Source organism: Asterias amurensis, chromosome 1 (genome assembly GCF_032118995.1).
Source record: "Asterias amurensis chromosome 1, ASM3211899v1".
Classification (NCBI taxonomy): Eukaryota; Metazoa; Echinodermata; class Asteroidea; order Forcipulatida; family Asteriidae; genus Asterias; species Asterias amurensis.
The window spans coordinates 29856677-29869636 of NC_092648.1; the positions used below are offsets into that span (position 1 = coordinate 29856677).

Sequence of the window (12960 nt, forward strand, 5' to 3'; positions counted from 1 at the left end):
TTTTGTTGTTGTGTAGGAATGTTGGACTTGAGCCTAGCCAAGAAACGTACAGCACCCTCATGTGTGCCTTGGCTGAGAAGGGAGATATTCAGGGCATTGAAGAGGTAAAGGAATGCTAGTATTTGACAGCTCAAAATGGGCAAAACCTTTTGGTTCCAGTTTTGGTTTGGTTTCCCAAGTTATAGTTTTATTAGACTTTACACTGGAATAAAAATATAAATATACAAACGGTACATAAAGAAACAAAGAAGCAAAATAGCAAAAAAAAATACCAAGCCAGTGAGTGGCGAGGAAGAGCAGGTGACCAGCGGTGGATTTCACAAAGAGTTAGGACTAGTTTTATCTCGAGTTAGGACCAGTTACTCGTCCTAACTTAGGACTATTAGCAGTTTGTATATTCCCTAGGACTAGTCCTAAGTTAGGACTAACTCTTCGTGAAATCGACCTCAGCACCTCTACAAAGCCGTTGTGCCACAAATCAACTGACAGTAATTTTGGTTGCCACACTTTAGGAGTCATTGTTGCTATGTTTTATGAAGTGTACACTGCTCCCTCAAAATTATTTTGGTTTAAAATCTACCAGACCACAGGGCTACAAATTTTGACTGGACCGGAATTATTTTTACAAGACCAGAATTGAAATGAGAAAAACAAGTTGTAACAAATACCGGTAGAGAGACTAATTGGTAATATACGAACTGCACTAGGAGAGTGTTGATCTCATGTGTGCTATGGGTAGGTACTCTTCATTACTCTACAGAAAATATATTTATCAGCGTTTAAAAAAGTCAATAATATAATTATTATTATTTATTTGGCATAAAAACACAAAGTACAAACATAAACAGTACAAAACAAAAGCCAGGGACATATGCCTGGAATTAAAAAAGTTTACCTAAGAACTGTAGCCCGAAGGCCTTCAATTCCAATATCCCTGGCCATATATTAAAAATCTATAATTATTTACAAAAAAACTATAAAGACATTATGAACATTAAGACAAAAACAGAAAGATAATTAAAAGCAAGGACGCAGAAAGAGTAAAAATGCAAAATAGCCCCACCCCCTCCTATCAGGCAAAAAATAAACTTAACCAGCAATAAAGAAACATTAAAAAACGGATCCTCGATCAGTTAAAAAAAAAGAGAGTTATATACAACTAGAAAAAAAAAAAGAATATTGTGATCAGTTATGGTCTGTAAAAAACACCGTTTCAACTCTTTCAAAAATGTTTTTCTATCAGCTTATTGTAGAGGCAGAAGCGCAAGTAGGTGAGTTGGCTGACCGATACTACCTGAACTCCCTGTACAGTCTGGCCACGAGTGGACATGAAGAACATTTCCCCAAGGTTTGTAGTTAAATGCAGTGGACACTATTGGTAATTACTCAAAAAAACGGTAAGCATAAAATCTTACTTGGTAACGAGTAATGGGGAGAAGTTGGTAGTATAAAACGTTGTGAGAAACGGCTCCCTCTGAGTGGAGTAGTTTTCGAGAAAGAAGTAATTTTCCACGAATTTGATTTCGAGACTTCAAGTTTAGAATTTGAGGTCTCGAAATCAAGCATCTGAAAGCACACAACTTCGTGTGACAAGGGTGTTTTTTCTTCCTTGGTTATCTGTTAACTGCGACGACCAATCGAGCTCGTTTGTTGTTTTATGCATATGTTGAGACACGGCAAGTGAGAAGAATTGTCTTTGACAATTACCAATAGTGTCCAGTGGCTTTAAGAATGGTTAGTTTGGTGATCCACCAATAGACGATCTGACCTGTGACATCACATGTTTTCGAAAGAGCCACAGAGCCTGGACTTCCTGCAGGCATGATTTGTACACAGCGCAATGGAAGAAAACATAGAATATCATGTTTTATGGAGATTGCACTGTCTAATTCTTATCAACTTTTGATATGATGAAAGGGATACATCTAAAAACTTATCCAGCTTTTACTTTTATAACTCTTGGTTTTATGTGGAAATTATGACACAAAATGTCAACTTTCCGATAGGACCAGTGTAGTATCTTGCCTGCAAGAATACTCAAAGAATGTACAAGGTCACACTTATTGGAAACAAGGTTCACATGGTCTATAGATAGAGCCCTTATAAAAATAGGCGACAAAATTGACCTTGTATCAAAATTGTGTACAATGCCAGTGTTTGACATCCTTCCAATGTAGTTTTTGTCAAAATATAAAAATATAATGATGCAGCATTTGAAAAATATGGCCTGTACATTGTTTTGTTCAGAGAATTTTCAGTTTAGTCCTGATTTTGGATTATATTTTCATCAAAACGGCATTGAAATTGACCCTTTGACTGGTGCATAAAATCCTCTTTGGACCGACAGACCCATTTTTCTGCTGTCCTATGACGTCAATTTCAAATTTCTCTCTGAAAGAGTATAACTTAAAGGCAGTGGACACTATTGGTAATTACTCAAAATAATTTTTAGCATAAAACCCTGGTTACGAGTAATAGGGAGAGGTTGATGGTATAAAACATTGTGAGAAACGGCTCCCTCTGAAGTGCCATAGTTTTCGAAAAAGAAGTAATTTTCCACGAATTTGATTTCGAGACCTCAGATTTAGAACTTGAGGTCTCGAAATCAACCATCTAAACGCACACAACTTCGTGTGACAAGGGTGTTTTTTCTTTCATTATTATCTCGCAAGTTCGATGACTGATTGAGCTCAAATTGTTACAGGTTTGTTATATTATGCATATGTTGAGATACACCAACTGTGAAGGCTAGTCTTTGACAATTACCATTAGTGTTCACTGCCTTTAAATTGACATTTTAAACCATTTCAGCATGGAACTTAAAGACTTGAAACTTTTTCTCCAATTTCATGGGGACTCTTATCTGAAAATGAGTGCATTGCAAAACTCATTTTGATCTTGGAGCTACTCTTCAATGTAAAAACAATTAACCAGTTAAACGGTCTCAACCCAATTTTGAAATTGATGATCATTGCATTGGCTCCTATGCTTTAATATTGCCTACTAACTTTTTTGAACGTTTTTTTATTTTATCAAAGCTGTTGGAGAGAGTGCGACTAGGTGCAGGTTTTGTTCCTGGTGAGTAAAATAATCCTACAGTTCATTGTGTTTTCCAAGAGCTTCCTTATTTCACAATGCTGCAAAAGTGGCCTTTGGAGGACAGATATGCTTTATGAGCCGAGCCATTGCACAAGATGCTTATATAAGAGAACTGGAGAACTCATCAGCTGTGCTAAAGTGCAATGTAGACAGGGTTGTCATGCAGTTTGAATGGGTTTCATAAAATTTCTTGTTCATAATTTGCTTGTGGTAAACAGAAGTTAGTGATCAAGAGTAATCCCAAATAAATTGTTAGGCAACAAGAGACAATCTTTTTATAATTCTAATTTTTATGTGGATTTTCATTCATCTTTTCAAATTTGTGAAATTGAAATTGAACAACCTTGTAGATTTGAGCCATCAAATTGGCCCCCTTGTGTAGACGCCTTATATTGATAAACACTTTTTATCCATCTGCATCTGTCCCCTTTACAGAAGCCATCAATCTTTGCATTACACTGATCTCGAGAGGAAACATAGACGCGGCTTTCTCAATCATCAGAGTCTTCAAGTCTCGTAAGATGGACACTTCAACAGGAGACGATCATCAAAATCATGGAAACTTCTTCATTGATCCGCTAGTTCAACTCGGAACGGTAAGTAGTTTGTCGATTCTTGTTTAGCTGTACCTGTATCAAGGGACTTTGACTATGGCTGTTGGCTGCAATGACAATGTTGAAGATTGCACCTTTTCAGTGATTCAGCTGTAGACACTGTTGAATCCATCAATTCTGACACTGAGCTGTGTCATTGTTGAACAAATATTACTTTCATAGATGTTAAATTTGCATCGGTGATAAGGAATTTTATTTGGGTTTTACCCGTACATCGATTGGTGTGAAGCATAGTGTATACTCAGTGCTATCCAGAGTTCTTTGACAAAAATCCAAATGCATATTACTATGGCGGGATTGAAACCATCACTCCTACGTATTATTATAGAAATACGGCCACGAAGCAGACTGCACGCACGCACTATGGCTGCTGTATAATGGGCGGACGGTCACATAGGACCTGCAAGCACGGTGAATCGCATGCGGTACCAACAAAAAATCGTGTCACTTGGCAAAAGCTAAAAACATACCCTCAAAGTTCAAACTTACCCAAATTTTTTCACGTTTAGCAAATGCTCCTCTGAGTTCGTCACGTCTTTCAGATACCTTCTTCGACTTCCCACTAGCTAGAAAAATTGTTGGGACGGCATCGTGTTTAAGAATGGCTCTTCTTGTCATGTCAAATGAGTTGTGTATCCAGGATTCGAAGCACGACGGCTCTAAGTGTTCGCTGAAGCGCTGAAAAAGACGTCGGACCGGACCACTTTGCTCTAGTTAATCTGACTTTCGCAGCCCACAACTGCCTATACTTGGGATCTGCAGGAAACAGATGAAGACTGACCCCATCTTTAGTTGTTTTGCTGCATCCAGCAGCAATACACCTGGTCGGCATTGCCGGAAAAATGCCAGAAAAAAAAACTTTTTCGCAGCGTACAAACTCAGTCACGTCTTAGAATTACATGTACTTATGCACGTGTTTATCTACGCATCGAGGGGGGTCTATGTTTGATCGAGGCAAAGTCTTCCTTTTCCTACGTCACAAAAGGGGTAGGCGGAGTCAACCCCCCAGTCACTTAATTAATTTTTTTTAACATATAAATCGTGACAAACAATTACTCAAAAAATTGTTTTATTGTTAATAAACATATACTCTTATGTTTAAAAGAAAAAAAATCCTATTTCCAGGTGCCTTTAAACACACAGTTTGATTACGAACAAATAACTAAACATTTTTGTCTTGCTGCTTTCCTCTGCCCAGCCCCATGAGACGCTCTTTAAATACCTGGATGCAATGATCAGCGAGGGTATACATGCATCTCCGTACATTGTAGCAGTACATGTTGGTCTTAGGAACCAGACCACCATTCCACACGGTATGTTCAACTCAAATAAATGTGACATCTTTGTATACTTTTGGGGGTTACAAAGGCTAATGAACCAAGTACTGTAGTATAAGCTGCAGATTAGCAGTTCCAGAAATGAAATGAAACTTGATTACTTTATAGTTATTAAAGTATGCTGGTCTGATATAGCAATTCATCACATATAACGACTGTTTCAAAACGCTCATTAGTGTTATGGGATTATGACAGGTATGCTGAGCAATATTGAATTGTGAGATTCCTTTATGTAGCACTTTTGTTAGAGTTTACAAGGTGATGAGGAGCTATCTGCTGCCATCTTTGACATTAAAGGCAGTGGACACTATTGGTAATTACTCAAAATAATTATTAGCATAAAACCTTACTTTGTAACGAGTAATGGGGAGAGGTTGGTGGTACAAAACATTGTGAGAAACAGCTCCCTCTGAAGTGGAGTAGTTTTCGAGAAAGAAATAATTTTCCACGAATTTGATTTTGAGACCTCAAGTTTAGAATTTGAGGTCTCGAAATCAAGCATATGAAAGCACACAACTTCGTGCGGCAAGGGTGATTTTTTCTTTCATAGTTATCTCGCAACTCTGACGACCAATTGAGCTCAAATTTTCACAGGTTTGTTATTTTATGCATATGTTGAGATACAGCAAGAAAGAAGACTGGTCTTTGACAATTACCAATAGTGTCCTCTGGCTTTAACACAAGGTCAAACCCTTTCTATTTATGTGAAGTGTACTGTGTTCTTTTACTGTGTTCCATCAGAAGAACAAATCAATTATTGTTAAGTGTCTTGCTTAAGGATACAATCTTCATGAATGGGACTCGAACCCACACTCTGACAACACAAGAACTTGAGTCTGGTGCACAAAGTAGACTGCTCAACCATGACATTTAAGTCACTTAAACAAACTGCACTTCATTTCTAGTTTGAATACTGAGAAAAAACACTATTTCCTTATCAGTATGTGATGGCTCCTGATCTCCACACAGGATTGATCAATATAAGATTTCTCAATGTTTCGCTGTGTGTAATAATCCGTTTGCTGTGTTTCCCCCTTTTGCTTTTACAGAATACACCATTGGTCTGATGAAGAGGATGGTAGAGTTGGTATGTATAAAAACAAGATAAAAAGGGCTGGTTTGGTATTGGTTTTTGAAGAGTACATCCTTTCAAATTTTCTTTTTGAAATACCCATTGGAAACTTGTTTTTAAATTGTGCATTTGTATAAAAAAAACAAAAAAACATGCATGAATGTATGTAAACATATATAAATCATACGATTTATATATATTTCTTTTGTTATTCAATGCAGTGTTAAGGTTTAACCTGTGAAGGTAGCTCCTTGTAACCCCTGACCTTTTCTGTGACCTTTACACTGACCTCTTTATCCTAGATTATTACTCCATGATCTTCTAAAGGATGTGAGGCAACTCTAAATAATTCTGAACCCTAAACATTATGACAATCTCACTGTTGACCCCTTTATCCTTCCACTCTGTTTATAGGATTTACCAGTGAGGCCACACTACTTCTGGCCCATGATGGCCACTGAAGTAAACCAAGGGAATGGACAAGGTAGGTAGTCTCTTGAAAAGATCTCGGCATTTTGCTTTAAGTGTGTTAGAAGCTGTAGCACAGACCTGGGGCCAATTTCACAAAGAACTAAGATTGATCTTAATTGCAAATCGTAGTTGCTAAGTATACAAATCACTGTGGTTATACTGACAATTTGTCTTGCAATGAATTTGATTGCTTTGTGGAATCAGTCCCTGGGCCCAGTTTCCTAAAGCATGTAAGCACAAAACGTTTCTGAACACAGAACATCTTGTTTTTGCTTATGCCATGGACAATACATGCATCATGACAAATCCTTTTACTGGTGGATTTATTCTTGCTCTATATAAATAGCAATGCAAATTTGAAATCTAATTTTTCGAGTCAAATCATACAAACTTTGGAAGAGGCAGCAAGGAAAAAATCTACCCATTGCCCCAAGTTTACATCAACCTTCCATTAAAGGCAGTGGACACTATTGGTAATTACTCAAAAGAATTATTAGCATAAAACTTTACTTGGTGACGAGTAATGGGGAGAGGTTGATGGTATAAAACATTGTGAGAAAGTGCTCCCTCTGACGTGACATAGTTTTCGATTAAGAAGTAATTTTCCAAGAATTTGATTTCGAGACCTCAAGTTTAGAATTTGAGGTCTCGAAATCAACCATCTAAACGCACACAACTTCGTGAGACTTCTTCCATTATTATCATGCAAGTTTGATGACCGATCGAGCTCAAATTTTCACAGGTTTGTTATTTTATCCATATGTTGAGATGCACCAACTTTGAAGGCTAGTCTTTGACAATAACCAATAGTGTCCACTGCCTTTAATCAAGAAAGAATTGCATTGCAATAAAGACACTGGACACTATTGGTAATTGTCACAGGCCTGTCTTCTCACTTGGTGTATATCAACATAGGCATAAAATAACAAACCTGTGAAAATTCGAGCTCAATTGGTCGTCGAAATTGCGAGATAACGCTGAAAGAAAAAACACCCTTTCGAGACCTCAAAATATAATTCTGAGGTATCTAAATCAAATTCACGGAAAAATTACTTCTTTCTTGAAAACTACGTCACTTCAGAGGGAGCTGTTCTTCACAATGCTTTATACTGGCAACCTCTCTCCATTACTCGTTACCAAGTAAGGTTTTATGCTAATAATTATTTTGAGTAATAACCAGTAGTGTCAACTGCCTTTAAAGAAGATTAAAATGGATATCAAATGGCCATTATAATCTCTTACTATTGTCAGACATTATTTGTTTAACTGACTGTAGTCGTCTTTTTTACTCATTGTAGGTGTTTTATCGTTGGCCAAAGCTATGGTGGAAACAGGAGTACCAGTCAATGTAGAGACCTTTTCTCGATATGTGATCCCGGCCGTTGATGGATCAGCAACTAATATGATACAAGAACTACAGGTATTAAAGTGATGAATCTAATCCACTTGACTGTTTGTATTTTAAAACATTCTCTGCTCCAACCTTGGTTTGTTTCTTTAGAACTTGTTTGAGCTTCTCAAATAACGGAAATCTTGAAAACATCTTTGCCACAATGAAAACCCTGACTTGACAAAGGAAATACAACATAGATTCTCATCATTGCTTCTGACATTTGATGTTTTTATTTGAGAAAATTTAATTGGCACTCGCCCTGATTCGAAATAACCCCCGGAAATGGGGTTTTACTCGGCAAGATCCCAGAACCTCCTTTCAATCTTTGTGTGGGTAAAACAAAGTTGATAAGATTAGGTGCATGCCTGTGTGTGCTACACAATGAAAATTGTTGGTGGATAAAAATGTCGGTCAGCACAAACAATGGAGGAAAGTCTAAAATTGTTTTGGCCATTTAAAAAAAACATCTGTCCAAAAACAATGTGTAGATAAACACGTCATCGGACATAAAGTTGTTAATAGTTACATTTGTTTGAAGGGTTCACTGGTTGTTTGTTTGTTTGTTTTTTATTTCCAAATATCACAAAATAAATAATCATAAAACATACAAGAAAAAAGAACAAAGGGGGATACGAGGAGGGCACCAGGAAAAAGCCTAGGCTGATACAGAGCCTGGACCCTTTATAATTAAAATAAATTGGTTTTACTTTATAACAATAACAATGTTTGGAAGATTGCCACTTGTGTGTTTGGCACAGAACCCTTAACTTTTCAGTTACTAACCAGTAGGACCAAGTTAGTGGTCCGTCATTTCACTAGTCCATACTTTATTTTGAAAACGGATGCTTTTCAACGTTGAACTAGCCAGCTTGACTGCTTAGAGTGAAGTTTGACTGGCCCTCGGGTGTTTCAGCTAGTATCTGGCCAGCGGCCCACTGTTCAGACGATACGATGGGTAACATGGAGATATATTATTTTCTTACCCAGGGTTTTGGAGTAGAATTGGACAAGCAGTTATTGACTGCAGTTTGCAGGCACGAAGCCACCAAGAATAAATTAGCAAGCATCGTCAAGATAGGTAAGTCCATTTCACAAGAAGTAAGAAGCAGTACAGAATAATGTAGCATTCATGCAGGGAAGATTCAATTTCAATTCAACGTTTATTTCCAAATTTCTCAATCAATAAAAATACGACGTAGACAAAGTAAAACAAGAATTTTAGGAGTTGGGGGCACGCAGCCAAGTAAGCACAGGTTTGTGTTAGGAAGTACCCATATAAGAACATCACCAAAGGGTCAATACATACAGAACTGACAATTTCCAAACAGGCAAATTACAAAGCACAAGACCAACGAAGATCTGGGAAACAAAACGCACAGCAGATTGATGTTATATCCTCTCGTGGAATGGTTATGAAAGTGTGCATGATAATCGGTTATTACATTGCCTTGATCTAGTTACTGGGATTGTGCACTATTTTACAACCTAATATTGTCATCAATGATTATGACTATTGGCAGTAGTAGACTGATAATAACAAATTTGACTTGTGTGTATCTTGACAGTGGAGCAGTACCCTGGTATGGTAGACATAGGTCTCTTCAAGACTGGACTAATCAACTCTTTCAATAGGTGAATATCATTTGTAGTTCTGAGCTCCATTTCACTAAGCACTTAGATTCATCTTAAGATGACGTGGCATTCATAAATACCTCGTACAGTTTCGCTATTCCTATTGGTGGAGAGCGCATCACGTGGGTGTGTATAAACCTTTGTTTATGACCGGTAAAAAGTGTTGAAACATGGGCGTGACACGCAAGCTTGCACCTGTGCTTATAAGACAGTTTCTTCATTACTATTGGTCGAGACGGTGTCTTCATTACTATTGGTCGAGAGCAATGGCCGGGACAGTTGTGCCACATCACGTGATGCGCGCGACGCGCACAACATTCCTTTATAAGGAGTTGTTTACCCGAGGCAGCAGAGGGCCTTACCATTTCATAGCTGGAGGGGTGTTGTGTTGAAAGAAATCATTGAACAATTGCATTTATTTTACTTTTTGACCAAAAGTGTTGATGTTATTTGACCGAAAAGGTATTTATGAATGGGAATCAAAGTGTGTTGAATGGGTTTTCCACTAGTGGTTTAAACCCGCCGAGGCCTGGTTCTTGATAATTTACCTCGATGCAAGAACCAGGCCTCGTTTGGATTAAACCACTAGTTGAAAACCTCTTCACCAAACATTGATTCCCTTATTAATTACCATAGTGACATCACAATTTGCTTAGCAATTAAGGTTGGTTTGAAGTTAAGATCAATCTCAGCTCGTTGTGAAATTGAGCCCGCAGTTCATAAAGTTTACCTCTGTCCAATGGACCATAACAGTATGCTTCGTAAACAGTAACTCCCAGTGGGTATCAGTTGGTCCCGCCATCCTTACCCTGTCTATCAAAGATCCCTACGGTTGCACCCTCAACTATCACAAAATGTCTCACTGTGTCTATGCCATTTTGGAAGTCAAAATCATGCACATTCATGCACAAACTATTTGGCTCCCTAGATGATGTAAATGGTAGACGTGCATCATTTGGAGGTGCAATCGACGTTGTGTAAGGTATCTATAGAAATCAATACACCCCTTTGCATTACATGAATCGCTATCAGGTGTATTGAGGTCACACGCACATTTTCAAGACAAATAACAGTTATTCTCCAATCATCTGCTTCCGTATGGCCTCGGGATGGCGTTTTTGAGAGTGTCACGCCATATGCAAGGAATCTATCACCCCTTTTGTCACAGATCCCCACATACTTGACTTTGTGTAATATCTCACACTGTTTGTCTTCCAATTTGTCTAATAGGTCCCCTCAAGTGGAGCCACTTGTCAAGTTGTTGACGTATTTGTGGACTGAGTTCAAAGAGGACAAAGACAGTGATGTCACCAAGGAAGGTTTGTAGGAAGGGCCTAGAGCATTGAGTAAGGGGGTCCTTTAGCAGACTGGGTAAATTTGAATAACCCTTTCGGTTACAAAGTGGGCCGCAACAAGCCCAAAAAGTTAGTGTTTAACTATTTTCATACTAGGTGGAGTGCATCATGTACCAGTTTCAATTGAACGATGAAGTGAATCTGTGTTCATGTTGTGTATGGATGGAATGTGCTAGAGATTGGGTGCGTTATCAGCTTCCCTGGGTCGACCCCGGTCTGCCCCTGGTCATTGAAATAGCTTTGACGTCATTCCAGGGACTCACCCGGGTCAGCCCCAGGGGGCTGGCCCCAGGTGGGCTGGCCCCAGGTGGGCTGACCCCAGGTGCATGACGTCACCACGAGAGGGTGAGTGATTGTTCGATTAGCTCTTGTCAGGGGCTCACCCCAGCAAGTACCGCAGGGTCGACACGTGGAAGCTAATCGATCGCACCCATAGGCATGTAGAGACATTAAAGCCATTGGGCACTTTCGGTAAACAGTATTGTCCAAAGGCCCACACTTCGTGTATCACAACTTATACATAAAATAACAAACCTGTGAAAACTTAGGCTCAATCGGTCATCGGAGTCGGGAGAAAATAACGGGAAAACCCACCCTTGTTTCCGCACGTTTCGCCGTGTAATGACATGTATTCAAAATAAATAATTGTTTTAATGTTTTCTCAAAAAGTAAAGCATTTCATGGAAATATATTTCAAGAGAAGTCTTTCACCATTACCTTCTGTAAACCCTGTAAGTTATTTGTAAATCTGTGAATTTTATTTTTTTTCTGTTCTGAAAGTGGTTAATGGCTTTAATGGCAGCAAGCAGCTTGTGGCAAAATGCCCATAGCGGCCAAAAAGGAATCGCAAGATTTTATCTTGTTCCACACAACCAAAAAGGTCGAGAGTTAAAATGTTCTCCATGTAAGCGTTGGGTCTTTTTTTTTTTTTTTAACTCCGATATGTCTGTTTCGTTTAATTTTCACAGACATTTTTATCGCAAAATATTGAGTTGAAAAAATAAAACATTGTTAGCTGTGTCTGGGCCTATGATGAGGATTAAACTTAAATAGAATTAGAATTAGAACTAGAATTTTTTATTTATTCAATTTAGTTTTGGTCTCAAAAATTTGCTACCTCGCCTGTATTGTACATTATCTTCTATCCTTGCAGACTACCTCGGCAGTGTGCTATATGAAATTATCAAGACCATTCCTGAACAGAGAGCCAGCCAACTGAAACCTCATGTTCAACTGCTCTTTGACAAGCTCTTCCAACAGGTTGGTGGAAACATGACCAGAAAAATCAAACCATTTGTGCGATACTGTACAGCTCCTTTGAACTGGCGTACACATTTTACATGTAGTTCTCGTTTAATGTCCACAACTACATATGCGTGAGTCCAGATTGCAAAAATTGCTGCGCCACAACATGTTCAATCCCATTTACCTATGTGTATCACTATGATGCCTTTTTTTGTTATTATTTTTACACACACGCAGGTTTTGGTGTTGCACTGTTCAGCAAAGTTTATACTATTTTTTTGGGGGGACGAAATCTGGACACCGCCAACATAGGGCTAGATAGCTCAGTTGGTAGAGCGCTGACATGTTAATCTGGAGGTTGTTGATTCAAATCCCGCTCTATTAAATGTTTCTTTGTTCAACCACTGATCATTTAAAATGTACCCTGTCAGTTTCCCTTCAGTTTTTTATATATATTAATGTTATATATGACAGCTCTGATTTGGCTTTATCTTAACAGAGGTATTCTTTTTCCATTGTTTATTGAAGGGAATTAAAATTTCAGCCATACGGTTCAGAGGAGTTCGGAACCTCCTGGATCAGATTAAATTGGCGCCACTCAAACAGTCGGCATATAAACTTCTGGATCCAAACAGCGTGAATGTAAACCCCATGGGTAATGTCGACTTGATCCAGAAAGAGGTAGGTTCTTGTTCTGAATCCGGATGACCTCCGGCACTGGCTGTAAGCTTTGCGCAGTAGA

At 38.4% G+C, this 12960-nt stretch overlaps 1 protein-coding gene across 1 annotated transcript in view; it reads left to right on the forward strand.

The window, feature by feature from the left end:
• LOC139936208 (leucine-rich PPR motif-containing protein, mitochondrial-like) overlaps positions 1-12960 on the forward strand; it is a 33839-nt gene that overhangs the window by 4839 nt on the left and 16040 nt on the right. The window contains exons 7-19 of the mRNA XM_071930982.1: positions 17-104; positions 1244-1348; positions 3039-3078; positions 3535-3695; positions 4912-5026; positions 6100-6137; positions 6537-6606; positions 7892-8013; positions 8974-9064; positions 9552-9618; positions 10849-10937; positions 12127-12233; positions 12747-12899. Coding sequence (XP_071787083.1) covers positions 17-104; positions 1244-1348; positions 3039-3078; positions 3535-3695; positions 4912-5026; positions 6100-6137; positions 6537-6606; positions 7892-8013; positions 8974-9064; positions 9552-9618; positions 10849-10937; positions 12127-12233; positions 12747-12899 — 1246 coding nt within the window. The remainder of the gene's footprint in view (positions 1-16; positions 105-1243; positions 1349-3038; positions 3079-3534; positions 3696-4911; positions 5027-6099; positions 6138-6536; positions 6607-7891; positions 8014-8973; positions 9065-9551; positions 9619-10848; positions 10938-12126; positions 12234-12746; positions 12900-12960) is intronic.